Raw genomic sequence first — 26,101 nt, 5'->3', positions numbered from 1 at the left:
CTGCACCGTGGTGAAATGGTTGCGTGCAGCGTTGTTGACAGCTGCGTGGTAACTTTCTTTTTCCGGTGCAACTGCTATGTCTTCCAAAAGGGTGTGGATTTGTGAGGAACGGTGGTTGGGAGGAGTTCGTGCTCACTATGGAGACAGTCCACATCTGCATCACTGACTGAGGTCAGATCTGGCTGCTAGCAGCAGAGCCTGTGCTCACCCTGTTCCCTGCCTGGTGGGCGCCTGAGCCCACACTCCTTCAGCTTGTTTACTCTAATGTTCTTTGAAACGGAGCTTGAGATAAACTTTCTCTGATACTGAAAGGGTTTTTTTTTTTCTTTTTCCATGCTTTGAAAAAGCTTTCAAAAACAGCAATAAATATCTTAAGTTGTGAGTGTATTGAGAAATGGCAGTGAGTTTGAGCCTAAGAGGTGTTATAAAAGAGGTGTTATAAAAGAGCTAAGGCTTACTGACGTCTCTGTTGTTGCTAAGATAATGAAAAGTAATTCAGAAGCTTTTCTGGCTCTTTGGGTGTGATTGTATGGTTTTTAGACAGGAAGGTGTTTGGGGATTCCCTATTCCATTTAACAGATTTCCATGTCAAGCCTACAAGCTGATTTTTGACTGCCAACCCCGCAGCAGTTACGATGTGCTGTGGCAGCTGAGCTCTGCTCTCTTTCTCTGTCGCCACCAACACGCTATCACTTCAGTGGTGTTTCTGCCAGTTAGGCAGGCCCACAGTTGCACTTGGAGTAACACCTGTGAAAACTCGTTAACTGCTAGAGAAATTTCACTGGTGTCACTCTAGGGAATAGGAAGGGAGCTTTCTTTTTTTGGTGACCTAGGGCTTTTTCCCCTTCTGGCAACCCTTTTTTTTGGGTGTATGTGTTTTTTCTTCTCTAAAACTCATTTTCCTTCTGGCGTGTTGCTGGCGTTTGGCCATGAGGATGCTGTGAGGCATGTGGGAGGAGCACCTCCCACCATCCATCTCGCTATGGATGTGGGAGGAGCACCTGGCCTCTGAGGGATAGCTGGGCTCCGATTTGGAAGGGAGAGTTTTGCACGCTGAGCAGCTGAGGAGCAGAAGCACGAAGTGGCTTAGAGTCAGGTTACTGAGATGCCATGAGTCGGGAGGGAGCCATCCTGTGAAACGCCGGGCTGTCCGTGGCTGCCTTCGAGTGCTGGCCTCCTAAGGAGCAGCCGCGGCTGCCTGCTCTGGCTGGGCGCGAGACCTCTATGACAAGTCTCGCGACAAGAAAATAATGCTTGCCAGACCTTGCTTCTGGCAGCACAGGTTTGCTCACCATGTACAATAAGTCTGTCTTAAGACCTCTTTCCCCAGAATGCAAAGGGACAGTTAAAATCTGTTGTTCTTCAAACTATTCTGCAAGGTCAGTTGTGGCAAATGCACTACCACGCTGATCTCTTGCTCTCTTGTCATTCCTCACTGACGTGTTTTGCCTGTGTAAAGAGCCAAGAGAAACCCCCCATCAGAGCGATTTTTCTTTGTCTGACACTCTTAACATGAAAAAGAACAAAATGAAGCATGACACACAGGGGGAGAGCACATTGTGCTGGCCTCCCCGAGACAATTTGTGTTGAGCTGAAAAGCTGGTGGCTGGCGGTAGGAAAGGCAGGCTGCTTGCTGTTCTGCTGGCACAGGGGGTGAGGGCGGAAAGCTGTCGAGAGACACATGGTTGTCCAGCATAACAGGTTTCATTAGAGATGCACACTTCTGTGAGAGAAACAATAGCAGGCCCCGCTAAGAGAAACCTCGCTCCAGGTAATGTTTCAACTAGATGCAACTCATGCAGATGAATGCTTCTTTATGACAGAAAAAAGATGGAAATGCGTAAATGGAATTTGTGTTCTTGAGGCCAGAATGCTGCTGTGAACTGGACTGGTAACAAAAAATGCATCAAAAATTAGTTACAGCTTTGCTTGCACTACTGGAGCTGGAGTCATTTTTGTCTGTTCCCTTGAGGAGCACACCTTTGTCAAGAAGGCAATAGGTACAAGAAAATTTCAGGAAATAGTGCTGTTTAATATTTGAAGTCTTCACTTGAGAAGTATGTGTCTAGAAAATCAAAGATCAAAGTAGGCTGTGGCTTGCAGAGTGAATTGCTTCAGGATTGTGTCTCATTTATTTTCATGTGCAAAAATACATAGTAACTAGAACAAACATATCTTCCGTAAGGCAGGCTGTCACTTGTGGACAACTTTTTTTTTTTGTTAGAATACCGTCTAATGCAGGAATACCTGACCAAAACATTCCGAAGAAAGCTGCGATGCAGAGTGAAAATCAACCAAAAGCCTTCTGTACCCTTCCAACATGTCAAGAGTATTCCTCACTAAGCATCTGAAATCTATTACATAAGGAGTTAACGCTTGTAGGAACTGAATTTCTTAATGTTATCTTTGAGGAAGTCAGGACAGCAAAGGGGGTGCAGTAAAATAACACTCAAAGGGCGGAGGGGGAAGCGATGTGCAAAGAAAGTGAAATGCCGCTGGGTGACTGGTTCTGCTTTTTTCCAGGCCCCTGCTCAACTTCATTTGGGATGCAGGGAGGTCCTGAGTAGAAGGAAGATGAGGAACTGAATCTAGAGAGCACGCTGCTGGTAGTAGCAATGGGGAAGAATCACAAATCTGCTGCTTGCTCGTTCTTAACTCTCTGGAGCAGAGTACGGCTGAGGGGTGGACTCGGATACCACTCTCTGTAGGGGTACTACCCTCTCATTTTCCAGCTCTAACTGGAGAATACAAGCTTTCTGGGAGAAGATTCTTCTTAAAGGTCCATTTACAAAGTCATCTGTGAGGTCAAAAATCGTTGCTTTATTTTGGAACTGTGTTGAGACATGGTGCATTCCTTAACCAAGTGTCCCCAAGTTATCCCACTTATTTCGTCTCTGGTGTAGTATTGCATATCCAGAATATATAAAGCAAGAGGGTGGAGGGGCACATGACCAGATTATGGATGGCAATTTTCAGTTCAGCAGTGCAAAAGTGTACAGAAGTGCCCCTTGATTAAGACCATAATTTCTAAAATGTTTCCTATAGCTTGTGCACTTCTTTGCTCTCAGCCCTTGCAAGAGAGGTTTCAGTTGCAGCTTGCAGAGACTGTTACACTGATGTCCATGTGACTGCATTTTTATTCTGATGTCTGACTCTTAATCTGAGTAGAAAGAGCTGCAGCGCTGAAAGCTGGAATTGATGTGTGTGAATCTTTTGTAGACTGGCTGAATTACTGTAGAAAGTGAAACTTTCCTGATTCGACGTTAGTGGTTATAAATACATAACTGTTTTGAATGACAAATCTCCTGGCATCCTGTTAGTCAGAAATGAACTTAGAAAAAGGCTTTATGTTTTGGCACAAAAGCTGATTTTTAGGAAATAACTCCTTTTAGTAATGCTGATAGAGACTTCCAACTCTTTTTTTTTTTCTTCTTTTTTTTTAGTTGTATTTATTCTCACTGATATTCATTGAGCATGTTTCCTTCGATGTGTAATGGTTTTCATAGCTTTCATAAAGGTCATTGAAGTATGCCTGGGGATTTTGGGCTGCTTTGAAATACTTACTGTTTAAGAAAGGCTTCAAGGTGTTGTTAGGTCAAAGCTTATAGAAGAGAGTTTCTGCACACAGCATCCACTTGCAGAAGTGCAGCTGGAGTAGAGGAGGCATTCCATGCCCACAGAGGATTGCAGAGACAGCTGCTGCTTCGGACGGACGGACAGACGGCTGCCTGCACACATGCTGCCTTGCAGTGTAGCCCCAATCCTGCTGTGCATAAGCAAGTTGCTTTCTCTAGCAAGTTTAAGCTTATGAGTTATGCAGTAAATTAATCTTTCATCTCAAGTACAGCTTGGAGTGAAAATAAGGCACCACTTGCCACTCGAGGAACTTGCCCCTGAATTAGGCTCGATTAGTAGTGGAAGTATGAAAGTTTGAATGCCAGATCATGGAATTCAGGTAAGTTCTGGGTGTTGCAGAGTGCTGCTGTCTCAAGAGATCCTTAAGTCTGGATCACTACATCATCCCTGATCTTTCTTAAGGCACAGTAATTTTTCTAACTACGTTCAGTAAAATACAGATTTAGAGCGTTTGGAAAAATGCACTTTTAACAATGAGCTGGTTTATATGAAGTATAAGCCTAGAACAAGATGACATCTCTAGAAATCACTGAATCCATTTTTCTTCTTCAAAAGATCATCAACTCAACTGACTAGAAGTGTTAAAAAAAAAAAACCCAAAATGTTTATGGCATTCTTTGTAGCAGCACTAAAGCACTAACACTGGAAAATGAAGCTTTTAATGCTCTTTCTTAACTGAATGCATATTGGTATCTTTTTCATGATGAGTCAAAGTAAGTGCTTGTAGGCAGAAAGCATGTTAAAAGCAGTGTGAGGAAAATAAGATGGTTTTTGAGAGGAAGTGGATATCATTAAGAATCTGGAACACAAATGGATGCAATTGCAAAGGATAGTGGTGGTGTTATGATTTTATTTCAGTTAAAAAGAGCCAATAGATTAATAAAATGATGATGCACCTATTCTTGTTATTAGTTTGATACAAACTTTTTGATTTTCAGTGATCTGATGTTGTTTCTCATTTTTAGGTTATGGAGAAGTTAGCCAATCAGCCCTCCAAAGATTTGACGTTTTCCCCTTCTTGCAAATTCCATTTGGAAGTCTAACTGGAAAGCTCATTCTTGTTCTGCAAGGAGCACTCATGTGAATAAAATGCACGCTTAACCTGAGCTCATGCAATTATCCAGCGGTCGTGCTCCAAATTTGCTGCCTCTCTAGTACTGCACAACAGCACTTTCAAATCCTACCAAGGGAAGAGAACACCGTGTTTTTAATGCAGGGAGCAAACCAACTGGCTCTGGCACTAGTGGTTTTCACCCATTACTTTCACAAGTACACTGTGGTTGTTGTAGCACAGTGTTCTGAACCGAAATATTTTCCATGTTAAAACAAATGCCAGAGTAACAAAGAGCAGCAGTCTTCAGTTCAGAATGTTTCAACGTCTTTATATTTCAACATAAAAAAGCATAGATTGAGTTGCTAGGTCACGGGCTCTGTTTTGCCTGGAAGGAATGGGGTTAGAGAGTATGTGTTATGTTAGAGTTACAGCAGTTAGGGTGGAAATGGTTTAAAAAAAAAAATAAAGTAAAAGCTTGTCACTGTCTTCTCCCACCCCTCCCTCCAGCTGTTGAATCTGTACTATGCACTCAGATTGGAGAGCATATGAATGCCCCAGCCCTTTCTGTCTTTGGAGTAACTTTGTAAAAATTATACAGATGCTGTAAATCAGAGCTATATGCATTACAGCCAAAGAACAAGTAATTTCCTATGATTTTGGATAATTAGTCCATTTAGTTCAGTTGTGGTGAGACTGGTGATTCCAATGCTTAGAATAATTGGGAATGGGAGAGAAAGAAGGTAAAAAAACCTAAAGCAAACCAGTAGAAATTGTGTTTACATCTTTGAAAGAATAGTGGATTGGAATTAGAAAGGGGACCTGAGACTTCATACGCAACGGAATTCCTGGAAGTGAAACATCTTGGCAATTACAGGAACTTCAGACGGTTTGTACTTTAAATGGGGCAGGACTTAAAAATGGGACTGGTCTGGGCCCAAAAGCAAATGGATAGGTAAATGTCCAAGAATTTCCTACTGAAATACCATTGCCTAAGGAAGAGAAATTTTGTGTGTGTGTGTGAGATGGGGAGGAAGGGAGAATACAGTGAGGGTTCGGGGGAAGAAGGCAGATACTTTGTATGTGGATGCGGGTTAGGCGGCAGGATTTGTAGATTAATCTTTTTGCCAATGCTACAGATTGATGAGTAACCACATGATGTGCCATCTGCCACTTAGCTGTTAAGTTAAATTTAGACTTCATGCGTATATGTTTTCATTTTTTGTTTATGCCTTAAAACACTTGTTACAAGTGTTATTCAGCTATCTAAATAAAAGAGAGTAAATAAGTTTATAAGTAGTAGAATTGTATTTTTTTTTTAGTATGAGGTGTGTAGAAGCTTTAAATTATTAACTTACTGTTTACTGTTTATTCCTTTATTTAGATTATAGTAAAGAATTTGTTTAAAACTGTTTTAACTTGAACATGCTATGAGTTCACCTGTTTCCGGTGAGCTGTTCCATAGTTGAGAACTTAATAGGTTCTGACTAACTATTTCTCTCTACATAATAAATAAGCTCTACTGAGTGTTAAAGGTGCTGGGAAAATGCGAATGCCACAGTTAGGCTGCAGCGCTCTGTTTAATCCAGAAAGCAAGCATAATTGTCAGGGTTGATGGTTTTTTTTTATGCCAGGTATGTTTATTTGATGTGGTTTGCCATTTTTTTGTGAAGGTAAGCTAGGCGAGTTGGAAGGAAAGCAGATGTTGTGCCTAGGACAGAGTGTATGCAGCAGGAGGGTGATTTGTAAAGGGCGTCTCTCCTAGGAAAGGCTTTGTGGGGAGTACTGGTTTATTTCTTCAGCTGTGCTTCGGGAAGAGACCTGATTACCTGTCCATCCCACTGGAGTCAGGTGAACGTGTAAGCACAGGGAAAAGCAATAAAGAATAGAGCAGACTTGGAAAGAGTGAGGAGAAATTTGTTTTCCAAGTTATGGACACCATGGTTTGAATGCCTAGATCTAGCAAGGTACAGGAGAGGTGGACTCAATAGTGCTGAGGTTGGAGGCGAGGGTGTAGATCATAGAAATCTGGAATTAAGAGGGCTTAGCAAGGGAAATAAATATAGTGATCTGACAGTTGTGAAAACAATGAGGAGGAAACCTTTCAACTGTGTTAAAAGAGCACAGCGAAGAGGACTGAAGGTGGTGAACACCAGAGATAAACAGCCTATGAAACCAAACAGCTTATTCAAAAATTAGTGCTTCAAAAAAGACAAAAGGCCAGCAAGTGCCGTTTCATTTGTATTGCAAAACTTTGGCCAGGAAAGACTACTAGCAGTACAGCAAAACGAGTGGTGCGTGTTGCACAGTGTCTCATAACGTTGCCACAGTGTGCCTCCTGGGGACAGCAAGTCTTGTTAATCAGGTGTATTGTAACCAGGAGATCAATTCGTGGTGGGGTGAAGGAAAGGAAAGGAGGGCAAGTAGCAGGAGGTGCTCTGCTCCAGCCTCTCTGAAATCTTGGACTTGTCAGTTTTGTTGCTCCTGCCGCTATTTGTAATAAGGAGGTGGAGTAAACTCATGAGATGGTTGCAGCTGATTGTTTGAAGCAACAAAACATTTTATTCAAAGGTCTTCACTGGAAAGCAGATGCAGTATTATGTTAAACAGATGGGAGCTATTTCCAGGAATCTTCAAGTGCTTAGCAAAATGATTCCATCGTATTGGTGCTGAAAAGAGAAATACTACCCAGAGAAATAGTTTGAAGACTTCTGTGTGAATGCTTAGATCTTCTAGAATATCCATCAGTATTATGTCTTACACATATACATAACATCTTGTATGAGATTGTTCTGTGTCATGTCTCAATCATAAAGTAATAATTTCATATGTGGTTTTTTTCCACTTATTTTGCATCTGAATTGCATAAATCCCTCTTCTGTTGGCCATGAGAGAGAAAAATTACAAGAGTTATTTTCAATGCTGTAAGAATTATGAAGACAACCTGAGAAAACAGAACTTAAATTAATTTTACAGTTATCTGAACTGAGGGAAATTGAGCTGTAGGAAATTTTAATTTCCCTAAAAAAAGATGAAAAATCAATAAAAATGTTAAGCTGACTTTCAATGATGTAGTGTATAGAAACATGTAACTTAGCTTCAAAGGTTAAGGTTATGGGCCGTGCAGAGGCTTCAAGATGCATCTTTCATGCAAAGCATTTTCTTCTGAGCAGGTCGCTTTTGAAGGACTTTTGAGATCTCTTTTATACTATTGAGTTGTTATCTGCCAATGTGAGTTTACGGATGTTAACTCTTATTTAAAGTCCTAGGTAAACTTTGTTATTTAATATTTTTAAACAATCATGAAAAGCCTGGTTAAACCTTGGCTGTGTCTCACAATTACGTGCTTTGTGTGGCCATTCAATTTAGATAATAAATATTTGTTGAAGTATTGTATATACAAAAGGCTCATATTTGGTTTGTACAGAGCTTTCCGTTCTTCGTTGCAGCTCCCGTGTTCTTCTTCCTCAATAGTTTGAACCAAGACCAGTGGTATCTTTAAATAGAGACGTGTTTGTGTTCAGTACAGATGAAGTCTTCAGAGGTGGTGTCCTTCATGTGATTTTTTTATATTAAATTTGCTATACACCTTTCTGTTTTAATGTGTGGTTGTAAATTAATGTCTTTGCCTTTTTTTGGGGTAATTAAAATGTTCTTGAACACCATTTACTTTTTCCTATACTGTAGTGTGTGATACGTCATGACTCAAGTACCTACTTAAACATACCTTTACAATGGTGAAGTAAACCGTAGTTCAGTCACATCTAATTAAGTATCAAGGAGGTAGACTACATAAAGAAAGTACAAAAGGCCTCTGTTTCAAACAGAACCTGCCCTGCTATTTTTTTCAAGTGTTTTCATAACTGTTTTCACAACTCTTTTCACATTGAATCACACGATAAAACCTCACTAACTCTGCTTTTCGTAATTCCTTCCACTCTTCTTCCCACTGCGAGGTTGTATGCCAACAGTCGGGAATCGTGCAGAGCAGATGTATGTGCGTCTTCATGGGGAGATCTGGTGTTACTTGGTCAGAACACATTTTGCATGCTGAAATCCTGTTCAGCTTAGGGCCCTGACTTGAAACAAAGCGATCCTTAAAAGAAAAAATATGAAGGCACTCTCCTTGGATAAAAGAGGACTGCACTCTCATTTGGTTACATAGCAGCCATACTTGGCAAGGGCTGTGCATTAGCCTTCAGGCAAAGTACATCAGCAGGATGCAAATATTGCAGGCTTTGACTCTCTTAATTTCTTTTTCAAGGTGCTATGTTTCTAACTAAAACCCTTTTCAAAGACAGTAACTCAGTTACTGCTTACAAAGATAGACTATATCAAATATCTGTTGACGGTGTAGTGTGTATAAAATAAACTACAAACAAAATGTCCTGCATTCATATTTTATTTTTGTATCCTGTTTTTACAGTGCTCTTGTCATGATGTATAGAGAGATACTGACATATTTACATGTACACAGAGAGTGGGTGAAAGCATTTACATGTATTGCATGTGAGCAGGAGTAAAAGAGCTGGAACTTTTTTCTTTTAACTCAGCCTTTGTTCCACTTCACAAAATTAAGCCTAATCATCATGAGATTATACTTTTTCTAAACTTCTTGTTTCTAGATGCGAACAATTTTTAAGTCATCTGGAGTCAAAGTTTGCTGTCAGGTTGCTGATACTTGGAATCCACTTTCCATCCTCTCTGGGTGATGGATTGTACTAGTTAATAAGTGCTTTTCAGCTCAGCAGATATATGCACAGGTGTATGCATGCATGCACGCTCCATCAGTTTAACTTGTTTTGCATTAACCATGTTGGAAATACTGTGTCGTAGTTTGAGTAGAATGAGAAAATCCCAGGCAGATTAGCCCCTTTCCGTTAGGTGAGTGTGTTGGGGAAGGGCCATGGGCAGGTGTGCTTGGTCTTACTTTCAACATGTGGGTGCATTACACTAAAAATATTTCAAATCTAGCTCTCTTTCTTCATCCCCTTTTCTCTGAGCGAGCCAGAGCCATCTGATTAATCTACTTGTGCTTAACAGTAATTACTGTTCTGGGGAGCTGTGTTCAGTGAGATGCCGTCTTGACCGCGCCTGTGCATGGGTAGCAGTCTGTACAGTGAGCCTTGGCAATGCCAGTCACACCCGTGATCACTTGCCTTTTCTAATGCGTGGCCTGGGAAGTGGTGTAATACGGTGATAGACTGGTATCATGAAGACACTTGGTAGCATAGTCTTCCATTCAGTACTGGATACACATGCACACATGTACACAGACAAAGAAGGACTAGTCTTCTCTGTTTCCATCTCTCTCTCTTAGTCCACCATCCCATGTAATTGTTCTTCTAACACTTTTCATTCACTACTCGGAGCAATAGAAAGCACATAAGAAATAAAAATAAAGAATAATGTTCTTTTTTTGGCATGTGGCATCTTTCTTGTGCTCTGTCACCGACGAAGTTCTTTGTCATGCTGTTGCTATGTCCTCCCTTAGGACTAGTGGCTCCTCTGCGTTTCTAAGAAAACAATGAAGAGACTAAAAAATCACTTTTCTGTAAGCTTAGTAAACATCTAGAGAAGTCCATTAGCAGCCTAGTGAAATTGCAGAAAGCAGCAGAGCAACAAAGACCTCCAGCTTCATCAGCATAATGTGCTGAGGCTGACAGCACAAAAAGATTTCTGCAGGAGATAAACGCGTAGCTGAAATGCATGATGAGTTGCTGTTAGAATAACCGAATCGCAAAAAGAGGAGACACGAGCTTACAAAAATGCTGGAGAAAATAACATATTGGACAAATTCCTTGCTTCTGTGATTCTTCACTTTCTGGTCCATCCTGCAACCTGACTTCAGTTATATAAAGTTATGTTAGGTGGTTTAGTCTATGGATATGCTTAAGAAGTTAACTTAGCCCACCTTCTGCTTACAGTGTTTGAAACCTCAAATTCTGACTGCTTCATCTTGTGATAGCATCTGTTGTAGATACCATCAGAGTGTTTTTCTTTCTGTTAATTTCATTAATAAGTTCAAACTGTATTTGAGTAGGTAGCACACCAGAGGTTTCAGCTGATTTAGACAGACGAAATTGGTATCTGATAATGCAATGTTTTTTCTAATTGAAAATATTTCATGAAGTAGTAATACAGATCATTTGAAAGGTGGCTTTTTTTTTTTTCTTAAAATATTGCATAAGGGAAGAAGTCCTTTTTATGATTTGGATGTTTTGGTAAAATAGCTTGAAGTAAAATATTTGATGTATTCATACTGAAAGATAAACTATTTTATCGTCACATACATTGAGTCACTATAATGGGATCAGGGTACTTATGAAACTTGGTAATATGACAATGAAAGATACTCTTAAGTAGAAATTAGGAAAAGTAATTTAAGAGACACAGAGTTTGTAAGTGTGTAAACACATCTGTGCATAACAAGGAACGCAGAATTTAGGAAATACCAGTTGTCAGTACATTTGTGTGTCTTTGCTTTGTAGATCTGTCTGATTTTCCCCTCTGCTTCCCTTTCCTTGCTGTCCTTGCTCTTTTTTGCTTTGCTGCTTTTCCAAAATATTTCTTAGGAAAGCGTATCAGCATGCATTTTACTGATGGGTATGAATTAAAACTTGATTTAAACACTGTGCACACTGGAAACGTACTGCACAAGTGGATAATGTGTGTTACTATTCTGCATTTGTACTTGCAACACTCTACTGTAATTTAGTTTCATGGAGAAGTTTAATGAAGTCCTTCTATTTGCTTTTCTATATTAGTAGTTGGAACAGGTCAGTCCTAGCAGTGGTCTCTGTGGTGCATCACCAGATTTCAGCTGGTTTATTCTCCTGCTCAGTCACTCATATAGCACTTGAGGAGTAGTTTAGCTTAAATGCTGTTACCACATTTAACTCCTCTTTCCTCTCTTTTCTTTAGTTCTGCTTTTTTCATGTGTCTGCCAAAGTTACTACTTACATTGTGCTATGGCCAGTGTGCCCTTTGCTATAAGGAGTGTTTGTGTGCAGCTGAAACATGCTTACAGTGATCCACAGGCTTCAGGTGCTTGTTTCTCTTTCTGCTACTGACTAATTAGGTGCTGTTCCTTCATGTTACATAGTGGTGAAGTAGTTTGAGTGCTGCCACTTAAGACTCACTATGGACGGCAAAAATGTATTTCTCTGCCAGGGAGGCAAAGCAAACAGCTCAACCATCAACTGAGAGGTGTGTGTCTGTGTCAGCACTTGAAAGAGTAAACTTGTTACTTACCTTGAAAACTGTTTTGCAAGAGCTGTTAAAAAAAAAAAAGAGAAAGAGATAGATAAATAGCCTTATCATCCACCTGCATAGCCTTCAGATGCAGCTGCCCTGCGATGTTCTCAGCTCCGTGTTGTTTGCCGTTTCTTTTCAGAGCTCTACAGTAGTCAAGAGGGCTTGCAGCTAAAGAAGGCCTTTGGCATTCTCTCAGCATCTGTGCTAGAGAACTAAACATTGCAGGGCAAGGGAAGGAGCACAAAAATTGTGAGCGCTGTACAGGTATTTCTGACTTCCAGAGCCTAAGCAAATATGTTATGAGCTTATCAGTCAGTGCTGCATTCATTCTCTATGTGGCTGTACTCTTTGGTTGGCTGCAAAATTAAAAACGTGACTTGAAGAAAGGGCCCTTGTATTCCTGAACTTGCCCTCTGGGGGCGGAAGAAAAGATGTGCCATGTACCCTTAGAGAAACTCTTACCTGGCAAGATACCTTGTTTTAGAGTATCCCTGTTTCTTTATCTGCTGAGATCAGTGAAGATTTTTCCTTGCAGGTGTAATGCTGGTAGCTAGTGCCAAAGCTGCTGTTCATGAAACAGGTTGTCTTTTGAGCATGGTGCACATGGCACGATACCGCTTCCCAGTCACATCTGCTGGGAGTGCTCTGTTAACCTGCTAACCGTGGCTTACCCCACCCTGCTGATGGTGATAATAGGTTACCTTCTCAGTGGGGTAACGCTTTGTGCTAGTGACTCTCAGGTGCGGTACTGTAAGCATTATACACGCAAGAGAGGCTCTTAAGTGCCTCATAAAGTTTACCATCTTTTGCAAGACCATGAAGAGGGAGAGAGGAAGCAGGGGGGAGAGGTTGCTTCTATTTTGTCATTGCACCTGAACTGCAAACGTTTTGCTTGTTTAAGAAGGTGGAGAGGGACTTCGTGTAGCTATAACCCTTCACAGTGTGTGGAGAAGTCTTTCTTTCCATTGGAGAAGACTCATTTAGGTACTGCTGCCTCACTGGAGAGTTTTGTGAGAGTTAACCTTATTAGCAGGAGCAGCTCAGGTGCCCTTGAAGACAGACAGCAGTACCTGGGTGGCAGTGGTGACTGATAGAGCTGACTGACCCTGACACGCTGCTGGGGATGGAAATCACCTGCTCAGTCAGCCTTCCCTGCTGCCAATGTCTAAGGAAAGGCGGAGGTGTCCACAGCCTGCTAGTAACTGTCATATTGGGGAGAACTAATGGCTTTATGGTTGACTTGCAGTTTCTTTCAAGGGTTAATCTAATAACATTTTGTAAGTCTCGCTCTGTTGGATTAGCATAATTTTAAAAAGGAAAGCAAAGAAGTAGTAAAAACAGCTGGATCTTAATAGATTGCATTTTCAGAGTTGAGTAGTGAATACCAAATTTTTAAAATAGAACGAAAAGTGCTGAAGTGACAGAAGCATGTCCAGACATCTTATTACTCTGATGTCAGCCTAATGCCTTTTACTTATTCCTGTCCTCTGCTCCTGTTGTCTTTTGAATGCTGTCCTCGGAAGATGGCATGGAGAATTCCCCTGTGGTTGCCCTAATGTGGCAATAAATATGAGAAAATTGGTCCCTGGGGGTTACTTGAGTATCTGTGTGTCCAGCTTGGACCTCTTTCAGAGGGTTCTTGGAGCAAGAGTTTCAGTCCTCGCAGAAGGAGCTGGCTTGGAAGGGCTGGTGGAGAAGGCTATGAGTGGGGAAGAATACAGGGTGTCTGCCACCTCTAATCACTGTGATCATCCTTCTGGAGAAAATGAAAGGACTTTTTTGCTTTTTCCCTTTGATTCTAAAATGTCCGTCTCTGTAGTTAAAACTGTCCATAATTGATGCTAATAAGTGGTAGTGTTGTGATACCGCTAAGGCAGGACCAATAAAGGGTGGAGTATAGGTGCTTTATTGGTGATTCCATCACCTTTCTGCACAACTTTTGCATATATGTATATATGTGTGAGTGTATTGTAGAGGGCAACATGTGTCGTCTTGTGATGTAAAAAAGATGGAGAAAGCAAATGATAAGGTAATGGGATAAGTACTTGTTCTGAAACAGATCTGAAAAATCACTGAATGTGGAGATAATCATGCCAAGTGTCCCGAAAAGAGTGGATTTAGGATAGTAATTAACTGCTGGTTGAGTAAGAATTACAAGATTGCAAAATAAATTACTGTTATTAACAGAAGTATTTGTTCTCACATCAAGTTGTCATCCTGCTTCGCTGTTTAACCTGTTTCTGCCATGTGGAAAAAAAAAATATGCCAGATACTTTATGAAGCGTGAGTTTGTAATTTACTACTTTTTTTTTTCAGTGCAATTCTCTCCTAAAATGGCAATCATTTTTTGACCCCACCCATTTTAAATCAAAGCTTCAAAAGTGAGGGAACTTAAACTGAAGGGCTTTTCTGGCTTTGAAGGCACTGCATGAATGAATGCTGGATCTGAAAATGTGGGATCTATGGGAGAATATTACTGGATCTAGATGTGTTAGCCCATACAGAGCTGACTTATGACAGCTTGTCATTGCAGTTTTACAGGTTAAAGCCCAATAAATACGCTTTGATTTACACTACTCCTCTGCTTTTAAAATGGGATTTAGAGATAGCTGTAAAATGGTGTGGCTTAGTGATCCCAGGCATGAAGTAGCCCCATTGATTGCAGCTTAAGTGTGATCTGTAAGTGCAATGTTTAATAACAAGCAACTAATTGTGGTGTTAGCTACTGAATACCAAAACAACAATAATAAGATTACTTGGTGCATAACTGGCACTTACTCTAGATACTGGTTAGTTGATAACTTTGTTGTGCTCGTGAGCAATGTCAAAGATTTCTGGAGCCTGACATCCTCATAAACCATGGATGGTACTAATCTATAAAGTCAGGTGGTGTTAAACACTGTATTGGTCTTCCGATAACACTTTACATTGAATTATGGTAGATCATGACATCCTTCAAACAGGTGGTTGTAACTGGAGAAAAAAGTAAAAGACTGAAAAAATAAAGCTATATACCTCAGAGGAGGAGGAGAGAGGAGATCTACGTGTCTTACCTGGTCCCCTTTGTTTCAGTAGGTCAGCCTCATGCTGTAACATCATAGCTGACCCATTGCCAAAAGAAGATTCCACAGCCTTAGCCTTAAAGGCATTGGAAGCATGAAGTGGCTTTGGGCAATGGTGTGGTTCAAATACGAGTAATACTGTGGAAACATCATCTATCTTTAGCTTACAGGTCCATAGCCAGTGCATGTTTAAAAACACTTGCAGAATGTTCTTTGTTTAGAAGGAACCCTAAAATGCATTACTCTCTTCAGTGAAGAAGCGCTAAAGGAAAAATTATATCATGGGCTAAAGACTGGAAATTCAAATACCAGATTTTTCCAAAAGTCAATGATACATGCTTTGTCAGTGAAGCATAGATAACTCTTAATCCCAATCAACTGTTATAATTAAGTCTTCATGGATGTCAAGAAATATTTTATGTCCATGTACTTCAGAGTCACTTTTCAATCCCAGCCTCTCAGAGTTCATGTTAGCAGCAATTTTGTTTTTTAGTCTTTAGGGTTTTATTGTTGTTTTTGGTTTTGTTTGGTTTGCATTGTGGGGGGCGTTTTGTTGTTTGTTTTTCTTTTTTTTTTTTTTTTAATGAAGCAGTAGCTTTTGCCAAACTTAAGAGGTGAGCATCAATAAGAAAGTGGTCAGCCATGTAGCATTCAAGCCTATGGATGAATCATAAGCAGAAATATTTTTCTTTCTGTATCAGGCAGTTAGGCTTCTAGCCTGAAAGCCAGCGAGGTGGCCAAAAGGCAAGCAGTGGCTTTTTACTTATTTCTGGTCTGTGAGCTTGAGTATCTGTTCAGAGTTGTGGTGATGCCTATGTCTGTCTACTGCCCAGCTTTGCAGTTTCTCTGGAACTGTGAACTTTCTGAAAAGCTGACGGCTTTTTAAATAAAGCTGAGTGTCTCTGTGGAGATGTGCATCTTGTGGGGGAGAGTGTGAGAGGATTGCTGCTTTCCCCCCCACCTCCATAAGCAAGGACCAGAAGACTCTGTTTGCACTTCTTTGCAGTGGTGCAAACACCTGAGTGCGTGCTTTGCTCTGGCTGGCTGTCCAACAGTGCAAAACTGCTCAGGCCTTGGAGATCAAACCCCGAGCCGCTGTTGCAGGAAGAGTTGTTGTGGCGTTGACCTGACCGAAGCAGGGAGGCTTCATGTACCATCTCGTACCTTGTCCAGCCCTCTGCTGCAAGTTCAGGATGACACAGGTCTTGCAGAGGTCCTGTGCCTTGTCTGCCAGTCCCATGTGAATGTCTTAGGTGTCCCAGAGCACCTCAGGTAGCAGTAGCTGACGGAGTTAAGGCAAGTGAAGCAGGTCTTCCAGCCTATGTGTACGGGACAAGAGGATATGGTGTGGTCTGGAGCGCTGCTGTCTGCGGTTTGTAGTAAGAACATGTTGGACCCTGTCTGGTGAGCCTGGCCCTGGACAACTTTGTGCAGAACTGGGGGGGAGCATTTAGGGCAAGGATTTTTTTTGTGCAATTTTTCATGCAACATGAAGTCATCACACAAGTTTGTAAACTGATTTCATGAAATAATGAAGAATGAAACTTGAGTAGTGATCCTAACATTGAAATAAAACCAAATCTCAAAACTTGAAAGACTGTTGACTGTGGCTCTTGGCGTTTACTTCTCTCACTGCCCATGGCTGCATTCAAAGTCTTCCCAGCTGGTCGTGGCTACTCTACAGTCCTTTTCTGGGAGTTCACAGGAGAGGATCTGTCTCTGCCCTGCCTTCTGCAGGTGACAGTCATTTAACCTTGCCCAACTGCATGTCCCAGTTCAAGACAATTTGTCACTTGGGGTTCTGTGTGGGTCAGCATAGTAATGGTGGTAGGGGTGACCCAGCTGCATAAAGTATTCCCAGCTGATCAGCCCTCTAAATTCAAAAATCATGAGTGTGCTTTTCCCTTACAACATCTTATTATCATATTATCTTTGTTTCTTGTTGCTGGTCAGTTGTCATCTTCTATTTTCTCTGTCATGCATTCTTTAATTATTTGATTACTTTGTTGGCATGTTCGGTACATGTTCATTCTCCAATAATAAAAGTAGTATTTTACATTAAGTTCGTGAGTGAGATCTGTAGCTTTGAATGATTCATGCTTGGTACTTTGTCATTATGTTATGCCCGTTTTGCGAGTGATGCACCTTTCTAGAGATCTCTCTGTCAGTTATAATTAATTAACCACTAATGCAGGTTAGCTCCTCTTCCAGATACTGAGTGGAGTTATCCATGCCTACATGTTACATTGCTGTGTATGATGGGTTAAGCCTACTAGGCTCAGCTTTGATTTAATCACTGTTCGAAGTCTTTTTCAGGGGACACCACTTCTTCAGTTAAAAGGGTAGGCTAACCTGAGAAGATTTGCTCACTGGTGTCATTCTGTAATTCTATGAATTCTTCGTACCGTGAAATAAACCAAGAACAGAATTGCTAGAGAATCCAAGAGATTAAGAAAACGTAAAAGGAAAACTCAGCAGTATTTGGAATCCTGTTCTTGCTTTAACTCAACATTAGATTCCTTTACGTTTCTGATCTGAATCATTGTCTACATCTAGCAGCGACAGGCTTATACGTCCGTGATAACGTGCTGGAGGCAGAGCTTCCTAGAGTTTCTTCTGGTTCATAACACAATCACATGTTTTTGTTCCTCAGTACCTCGGTACTTTTCTCGCCATCAAACTCTCCTTACTTAACAAGATGATACAATAACTAATTCTTGCTATTACTGTATTTAGTCAGTGCTTTTGAAATTTAAAAACAAAACAATGTCCTGAATCCCAGTATAGTTTTAAAAGCTTTAAAAAAAATACCTGGAGGATAGAATAAAGTGAATATTGACAGATCATATAGATTGGCAGAAACTAAGGACTGTCTCTCTTGCAGAACAAAAAAAAATATCCTCAACATGCATGTGGAAGGAGAAATGCAGAAACGATTATTTTTCCTCAGTAATCTCTGATGCACATATTCGTCAAAAATCCCAATGGTCTACACGGGGGTTATCTTTTACTTATGGATATGCTGAAATGTGTATGTATGTATGTTTGTGCGGTGTAAAAGTGGTATCTTAACTTACCTTTTCTGCCTCCTCTACGGTTAGTTGTTTCTTTTTTTTCAGTTATTATTCTACATTGCAGAAAAAGCAGTAATGTACTTTAGTCAAGTTGGTAATTTGGAGGTACGGCTGTTTTCCGCCACAGCAGTAAATAGCGGCTTGCTTTAATTCTAAACTTCCTTGAACCAAACACTTATCTTCATTCTTTCACTCTTTTTTTGTTCTTAGCGGGCAGTTTGCTGTAGTGAAAAAATGCCGTGAGAAAAGCACTGGTCAGCAGTTTGCAGCAAAATTCATTAAGAAACGGAGAACAAAATCCAGCCGACGCGGAGTGAGCCGGGAAGATATCGAGCGAGAAGTCGGCATACTAAAAGAGATTCGACATCCTAATGTGATCGCACTGCATGATGTTTATGAGAACAAAACAGATGTCATTCTTATTCTGGAACTGTAAGTAGCTTTAGAGACCTAGGTAGGAATATTTGTTTGTTTGTTTGGACACTTTCTCTGAGAAATGCAGTGATTTAATGGATGTTCCTTACCACCCCAAGAGAAGATCGGTAATAGCCAGAGAATTCTCTGTTTTTAAGTCAGAGTTGTAGGTTCTTGATTTCTACACACATTTTTCACTGTAAATGCACTACAGAGGTTAACAAAAAAATCCGGCATTTTTAGGAACTTTTTCTGCTTATTACTTTTATCATTGTTGATGTTATGGATCTGGAAGAATAGCCTGGAGCTAAACAAACTGATTTGAAGATAAGAGCAGAGGGAAACAGAGATTCTAAGTGCAGGTTATTTTAGCAAATTTTACTGTGTTGATGTTGGTATAAAGTAAAGTAACATTACTGAATACTTTTTCTCTTTTTTTTTAAACCACATATCCCAGTTCTGTCCTGTTGAAATGTAAACTGAACTTTCGTATCCTTGTTCTAGTTCCCATTTTTCACCCTAGGTTATTGCTAATGGATTGAGGTAAATGTGTTGGTGGAGAATACTTCTGCATTGTTTCAAGTCTGGCTTCAAGTTCCTCAATAATTGCAAGTTCAGAAGTCAAGCATTACTCACCCGTTACAGTTTGGCAGTGTCTGCTGGTGGGACGTGGACGTCTTTACGTTGTTTGCATGCCTGACTCTGTGTTATTGCCGTACTTGCTCTGTATCAGTTAAATGTGCTTTAGAATAAGTATTTCAGGCAAGCAGATGATTTGGTACCAGAACCTTGGGCAGCACTTGTGTCTCTTCCTTGGCTGTTCATGTGATTGTTCTTATGTAGGTTATGTCTTCTTGTTTACTAGCTTTGGTAAGTGGCATTTCCACTTACCTTGTAAGAATACGTCAGTATTGCATACTTTCAGTAACATACATGTAGATTTATAGCATAGATTTAAAAAGAGAACCAGGAGGTATCTGTTGGAGTTTCAGCTTTTCTATGGTATATACATGCATGGTGCTGCTTTGTTATGTTAGAACATGTTTCTACGCTTCTGGTCCAGCATGTGATTGTTTACTGTAATACTTGCTGTAGTCTGGGCTGGTTTTTCAATTCCAGAATTATACCCTTGCACTAGTTTGTCAACTTTGGATCATTTAAGCGAGTCGGGGTTTTTTTAGCTTTTAAGCTAAATTAGCATTTTGTATGAAGTAAAACTTCCTTATATTCCTGTCAGAATATCTGCTACTTGTGGTTTTTGCTCAGAACTCTTTAAATGTAGTGATAGGACAAGAGTTAATGGCTTTAAAATGAAAGAGGGTAGATTTAGCTTAGGTATTAGGAAGAAATTCTTCACCATGATGGTGGTGAGGCACTGGCACAGGTTGCCCAGAGAAGCTGTGGATTCCCCCTCCCTGGAAGTGTTCAAGGCCAGGTTGGGTGGGGCTTTGAGCAACTTGGTCTGCTGGAAGGTGTCCCTGCCCATGGGACATCTTTCTACTGAAACCATTCTGTGATTCTATGAAATGTGTCGTGAATACACAGCCAAATTATTGTGATGTTTCTTCTTCTCACCACTTGATATCAGCTCTCACATTCTTCCTGTCTATAACCTTACTGTCAGTGTACTGCTTGCTTTCTGCTCTGTAATCTTTCCATATGAAATCAGGCCAATGTCTGGACTGGAAAGCTCTGAGGAAGACTTGGTAATCATGGACAGTGGTAGGAGGAATGGGGCCGTTCTGCCCTCCTCCCCTTTCCACATGGGATAGGAGCTCTTTTCGCAGCAAGATTCCTGTCTGTGTCTGTGTGTACCCCCACTAATGTTCAATGAATGGAAGCAGATATTACTTCTGACAATGTGTGGTAATATTTTGTAAGCTTGATAGTGTGAAGCTCAGCAAACTTTGCATTGCAGTTTAGCTAACTGTTTTGCCTAGTTAGCAATCCCCATATAGTTTCAGTAGAAGACTTTCTTTTTTCCATTTTTTCAGACTGCTATGTGAGTCTTTGTTTTGGTTTCGGCTGCCGCCGGCAACAAAAGCACCACGCGGCCGCCCTTCCCCCCGCCGACGTGCGGAGGAGAATGGAAAGAAAGAGGCAGAAACTGGTGGGTCGGGATAAGGGCAGTTTAACAGAACAGCAAACAGAGGGAAAACAGGAACAACAACGATACAAATAAGGAGAAAACACAACAACGAACCGCAGGACCCAGACAGCACCGGCGTCGCGTCCCCCCAAGCCGCGAGTCCCTTCCGCTGCACTGCCCCCCCCACCGGAACCCAGCGTGACGGCACAGGGTATGGAATACCGGGCTCTGTTTGGCCAGGTGGGGTCAGCCCCCACCCGCCGGCTGTGCCCCTTCCTGGAGTCCGGTGAAAATTAACCCTGTCCTGGCCAAACCCAGGACATTATCCACCCCTTATTCCATACCATCTACGTCATGCACAGGTCCCCCATTGTCCAGTTGATCACCACCACTTCTCCTGTCTCCAGATATCATTCCCTTAGTCTATGGATCATCACTCTAAAGTGTCCGTTGAGTTCATTTAATCCATGACTTCAGGCTCCATCTGTCGTAATGGTCTTCCGTGGCAGGGGAGGTGATGTGTGGTGGTGGGTGGTCACTTGCTGCATCCGGAGCTCACAGCTGATGTATCTGGTGCGGCCCGTGCCCACAGTCTGCAGGAGATGTTGATCTTGATGAAGTTGCTGGATGCCAGTTGTTGAAAACCAGGTCCAGTTCCATCATCGCTGTGCTCTGCTAGGTTTTCATTGAAAAAGTCCATCCTTCTTTAATCTGGATGATTCTTACTACGATACTACTGGTACAACACATAACAATTATAACAGTGATAACAGACAGTGACAGGGTTATTTAACAATTAACTTTATACAATTTATTTATGGACTATTCTCACCCAAAATTAAATCCCCATGAGGTACACATCGGACTTCCCCATCCTTCCGCATTACCCACCAGGTACACCCAGGTCCTTGAGCAAAAGCAATCCCCTGGACGGGCTTGCCTTTGCCCGAGGCAGGACTAACCCAAACTGTCTTCCCTAACATGTTCCGCATGTGCACTACAGGGACTTTATCCTGAGGTTTTGACTGGGCAGGACCAGCCCGGTTGGTGGACCCTCTGGTGTTAACCAACCAGGTGGCCTTTGCTAAATGGGTATCCCAATTTTTGAAAGTCCCACCCCCCATTGCCCTCAAAGTGGTTTTTAGCAGCCCATTGTAACGTTCGATCTTTCCCGAGGCTGGTGCATGGTAGGGGATATGATACACCCACTCGATACCGTGTTCTTTGGCCCAGGTGTCTACGAGGCTGTTGCGAAAGTGAGTCCCGTTGTCCGACTCAATTCTTTCGGGAGTGCCATGTCGCCACAGGACTTGTTTTTCCAGGCCCAGGATGGTATTCCGGGCGGTGGCATGGGGCACAGGGTAGGTTTCCAGCCATCCAGTGGTGGCCTCCACCATTGTGAGCACATAGCGCTTGCCTTGGCGGGTTTGTGGCAGTGTGATGTAGTCAATCTGCCAAGCCTCCCCGTATTTATATTTTAGCCATCGTCCTCCATACCACTGAGGCTTTACCCACTTGGCTTGCTTGATTGCAGCGCATGTCTCACATTCATGGATAACCTGTGCAATAGTGTCCATGGTCAAGTCCACCCCTCGGTCACGAGCCCATCTGTATGTCGCATCTCTTCCTTGGTGGCCCGAGGTGTCATGGGCCCACCGAGCTATAAACAGTTCACCCTTATGTTGCCAGTCCAGATCCACCTGAGCCACTTCAATCTTAGCAGCCAGATCTACCTGGTGGTTGTTTTGATGTTCTTCAGTGGCCCGACTGTTAGGGACGTGGGCATCCACGTGACGGACTTTTACAACCAACTGCTCCAGCTGGGCAGCAATATCTTGCCAAATGGGGCAGCCCAGATAGGTTTGCCTCTGCGCTGCCAGTTGTTCTTCTTCCATTGCTGCAGCCACCCCCACAAGGCACTGGCCACCATCCAAGAGTCGGTGTAAAGATAGAGCACTGGCCACTTCTCTCGACTGGCAATGTCTAAAGCCAGCTGGATGGCTTTCACCTCTGCAAACTGGCTGGACTCACCTTCTCCCTCGGCAGTTTCCGCGACTTGTCGTGTAGGGCTCCATACAGCAGCCTTCCACCTCCGCTGCTTCCCCACAATGCGACAGGACCCATCTGTGAACAGGGCATACTGTTTCTTATCTTCTGGCAGCTGGTTATACAGTGGGGCCTCTTCAGCACGTGTCACCTCCTCCTCTGGTGATGCTCCAAAATCTTTGCCTTCTGGCCAGTCCATGATTACCTCCAGAATTCCTGGGCGACTGGGGTTTCCCATTCGGGCGCGCTGGGTGATCAGAGCGACCCACTTACTCCACGTAGCATTGGTGGCATGATGCGTAGAGGGGACCCTCTCTTTGAACATCCAGCCCAGGACCGGCAATCGTGGAGCTAGGAGGAGCTGTGCTTCAGTGCCGACCACTTCTGAAGCAGCTCGAACGCCTTCATACGCTGCCAGAATCTCTTTTTCAGTGGGAGTATAGCGGGCCTCGGATGCTTTGTATCCCCGGCTCCAGAACCCCAGGGGTCGACCTCGAGTCCCCCCTGGTGCTTTCTGCCAGAGACTCCAGGTTGGGCCATTCTCCCCGGCTGCGGTGTAGAGCACGTTTTTAACATCTTGCCCTGACCGGACTGGACCAAGGGCTACGGCATGAACTATCTCCCGTTTAATCTGTTCAAATGCCTGTCGTTGCTCAGGGCCCCATTCAAAATCATTCTTCTTCCGGGTCACATGGTACAGAGGACTCACAATCTGGCTGCAATTTGGGATGTGCATCCTCCAAAAACCCACAACACCCAGGAAGGCCTGTGCTTCCTTTTTGCTGGTTGGTGGAGACATAGCTGCTATTTTGTTGATGACATCCATCGGGATTTGACGGCGCCCATCCTGCCATTTTATTCCCAAAAACTGGATCTCTTGTGCAGGTCCCTTGACTTTACTTCGCTTAATGGCGAAACCGGCTTTCAGAAGGACCTGAGCTATTTTCTCCCCTTTCTCAAAAACCTCCTCTGCTGTGTCGCCCCGTATAATGATGTCATCGATGTACTGCAGATGTTCTGGGGCTTCACCCTTTTCCAGTGCAGTCTGGATTAGTCCATGGCAAATGGTGGGACTGTGTTTCCACCCCTGGGGCAGTCGATTCCAGGTGTACTGGATGCCCCTCCAGGTGAAAGCAAACTGTGGCCTGCACTCTGCTTCCAAAGGGATGGAGAAGAATGCATTAGCCATGTCAATTGTAGCATACCACTTGGCTGCCTTTGACTCCAGCTGATACTGAAGTTCTAGCATGTCTGGCACGGCAGCACTCAGCTGTGGTGTGACTTCATTCAGGCCACAGTAGTCTATTGTCAGTCTCCACTCTCCAGTAGATTTTCTCACTGGCCATATGGGACTATTAAAGGGTGAGCGAGTTTTGCTGATCACTCCTTGACTCTCCAGCTGGTGGATCAGCTGATGAATGGGGAGAAGGGAGTCTCGGTTGGTACGATACTGTTGCCGGTGCACCGTTGTGGTCGCGATTGGCACCTGTTGTTCTTCAACCCTCAGCAACCCCACAACGGAAGGATCCTCTGAGAGACCAGGCAAAATGGACAGCTGTTTAGTTTCTTCCGTCTCCACAGCAGCTATGCCAAAAGCCCACCGATACCCCTTTGGGTCCTTGAAATAGCCTCTCCTAAGATAGTCTATCCCAAGGATGCACGGAGCCTCGGGACCAGTTACAATGGGGTGCTTCTGCCACTCCTGCCCAGTGAGGCTCACTTCAGCCTCCAGCACACTCAGCTCTTGGGACCCCCCTGTCACTCCCGAAATGCAAATGGACTCTGACCCTTCGAACTCTGATGGCATTAAAGTACACTGTGCACCAGTGTCCACTAGAGCTTGATACTCTTGTGGATCTGACGTGCCAGGCCACCGAATCCACATCATCCAATAAACACAGTTGTCCCTTTCCTCCACCTGGCTGGAGGCAGGGCCCCTCTAATCCTGGTCAGAAAATTTGCTGCTCACCTGCTGTAAGAATGACTTGGAGGTCCCCTCCAGAGGATCAGAATCAAGGTCAAACTGTCTACCTGGTCTGGAGAGCTGGCTTCTGGAAACTGGAGCAGCATTTTTCCTAACAGAATCCCCTTTTGTGATTGTTTTACCTCGCAGCTCACGCACTCGTGCCTCTAGACTTGAGGTGGGTTTTCCATCCCACTTCCTCATGTCCTCTCCGTGGTCACGCAGGTAAAACCACAGGGTGCCCCGGGGTGTATAGCCTCTGTATTCCCTCTCCTGAGCAGAGAAACACTTGCCCCTAATAGCTGAGATGCGGGCCCGCACAGGTGGGGAGTAGGACATGTTCTCTTTGATTTGCCACACCTCCCGGGCCAGTTTCTCCACAGCTGAGACAAGGGAGGAAGAGAGACTTTCCTCATATTGGCGGAGTCTGACAGCCACCTCATCCACTGTTGGTGCCTCCTTACCCTTCCAGTTTACAACTGCCAGTGAGTTGGCATATGAGGAGGGTGCGCTCCGCACAAACTTCCTCCACATAGATGTTGTGCACTGGAGTTCATCTGGGTCTGTGGGTAACTGGTCATCGTCTGGTTCATTATAAACCAGCTCCCGCACAGCTAATTCCCTCAGGTACTGAATACCCTTTTCCATATTGGTCCACTTGCCAGGATAGCATACAAAATCGTCACTGAAGGGGTACCTCTCCCTCACCCCTGAGAGAAGTCTCCTCCAGAGGCTGAGGACTTGTTCCTTTTTCCCAATGGCCTTGTCAATGCCCCCGTCCCTGGCCAGAGATCCCAGCTGCTTAGCTTCCTTGCCCTCTAACTCCAAGCTGCTGGCCCCGTTATCCCAGCACTGCAGCAGCCAGGTGGCAACGTGCTCTCCTGGGTGGCGGCTGAAATCTTTCCGCATGTCTCGCAGCTCACTCAGGGACAGGGACCGGGTGATGATCTCTGTCTGTATCTCCCGCGATGACCCTGGCTCATGGTCATCCCTCCCGGAGCGATCTGCTCTCTTTGCGTCTTTAGTTTTACAGGGGCGACTGCTACCGGCACAGGTTGGTCATTGGGCTCAGCCGTGATGCCTGCAGCTGGAGCTGGGGCTGGAGCAGCTGCTGTGCCTGCCAGGGAAACCGAGGCAGACCCTGCAGCTGTGGCAGTGGCGGTGCCAGTCTGGGGGGCTGTGACTGCCTGCTGGGCTGGAGGGGCTGCAGGGCCGGCTGGGGGGGCAGCGCCAGTTGCAGCGCCTGCCGCTTCGCTTCCCCCCCTTTCCCCTTTAGGGCACTGAATCAGGTTGAACAAGGCTCGGTAGGCATTGGCCAGACCCCAGCACATTGTGGTGATCTGTGTCTCTCTGGAGTTCCCAGGGTGGCAGCACAATTTTTCAGATATTTTACCAGATTGTCTGGATTCTGTATTTGTTCACGGGTGAGTTTAAAACACACCGCAGGTGCCCACTGCTCTAGACACCTGCCCATGCTGTCCCACACACCCAGCCACTCACAGCTATCCG

At 43.4% G+C, this 26,101-nt stretch overlaps 1 protein-coding gene across 4 annotated transcripts in view; it reads left to right on the top strand.

The window, feature by feature from the left end:
* Positions 1 to 26,101, top strand: part of DAPK1 (death associated protein kinase 1) — a 99,894-nt gene that overhangs the window by 21,806 nt on the left and 51,987 nt on the right. For all 4 annotated transcript variants that reach the window (XM_075410897.1, XM_075410896.1, XM_009936440.2 and 1 more), the window contains one exon: positions 18,291 to 18,512. In XM_075410897.1, coding sequence (XP_075267012.1) covers positions 18,291 to 18,512 — 222 coding nt within the window. The remainder of the gene's footprint in view (positions 1 to 18,290; positions 18,513 to 26,101) is intronic.

This window comes from Opisthocomus hoazin, chromosome Z, assembly GCF_030867145.1.
Source record: "Opisthocomus hoazin isolate bOpiHoa1 chromosome Z, bOpiHoa1.hap1, whole genome shotgun sequence".
In the NCBI taxonomy this organism is placed as follows: Eukaryota; Metazoa; Chordata; class Aves; order Opisthocomiformes; family Opisthocomidae; genus Opisthocomus; species Opisthocomus hoazin.
This window is presented reverse-complemented; position numbering and strand designations above follow the sequence as displayed.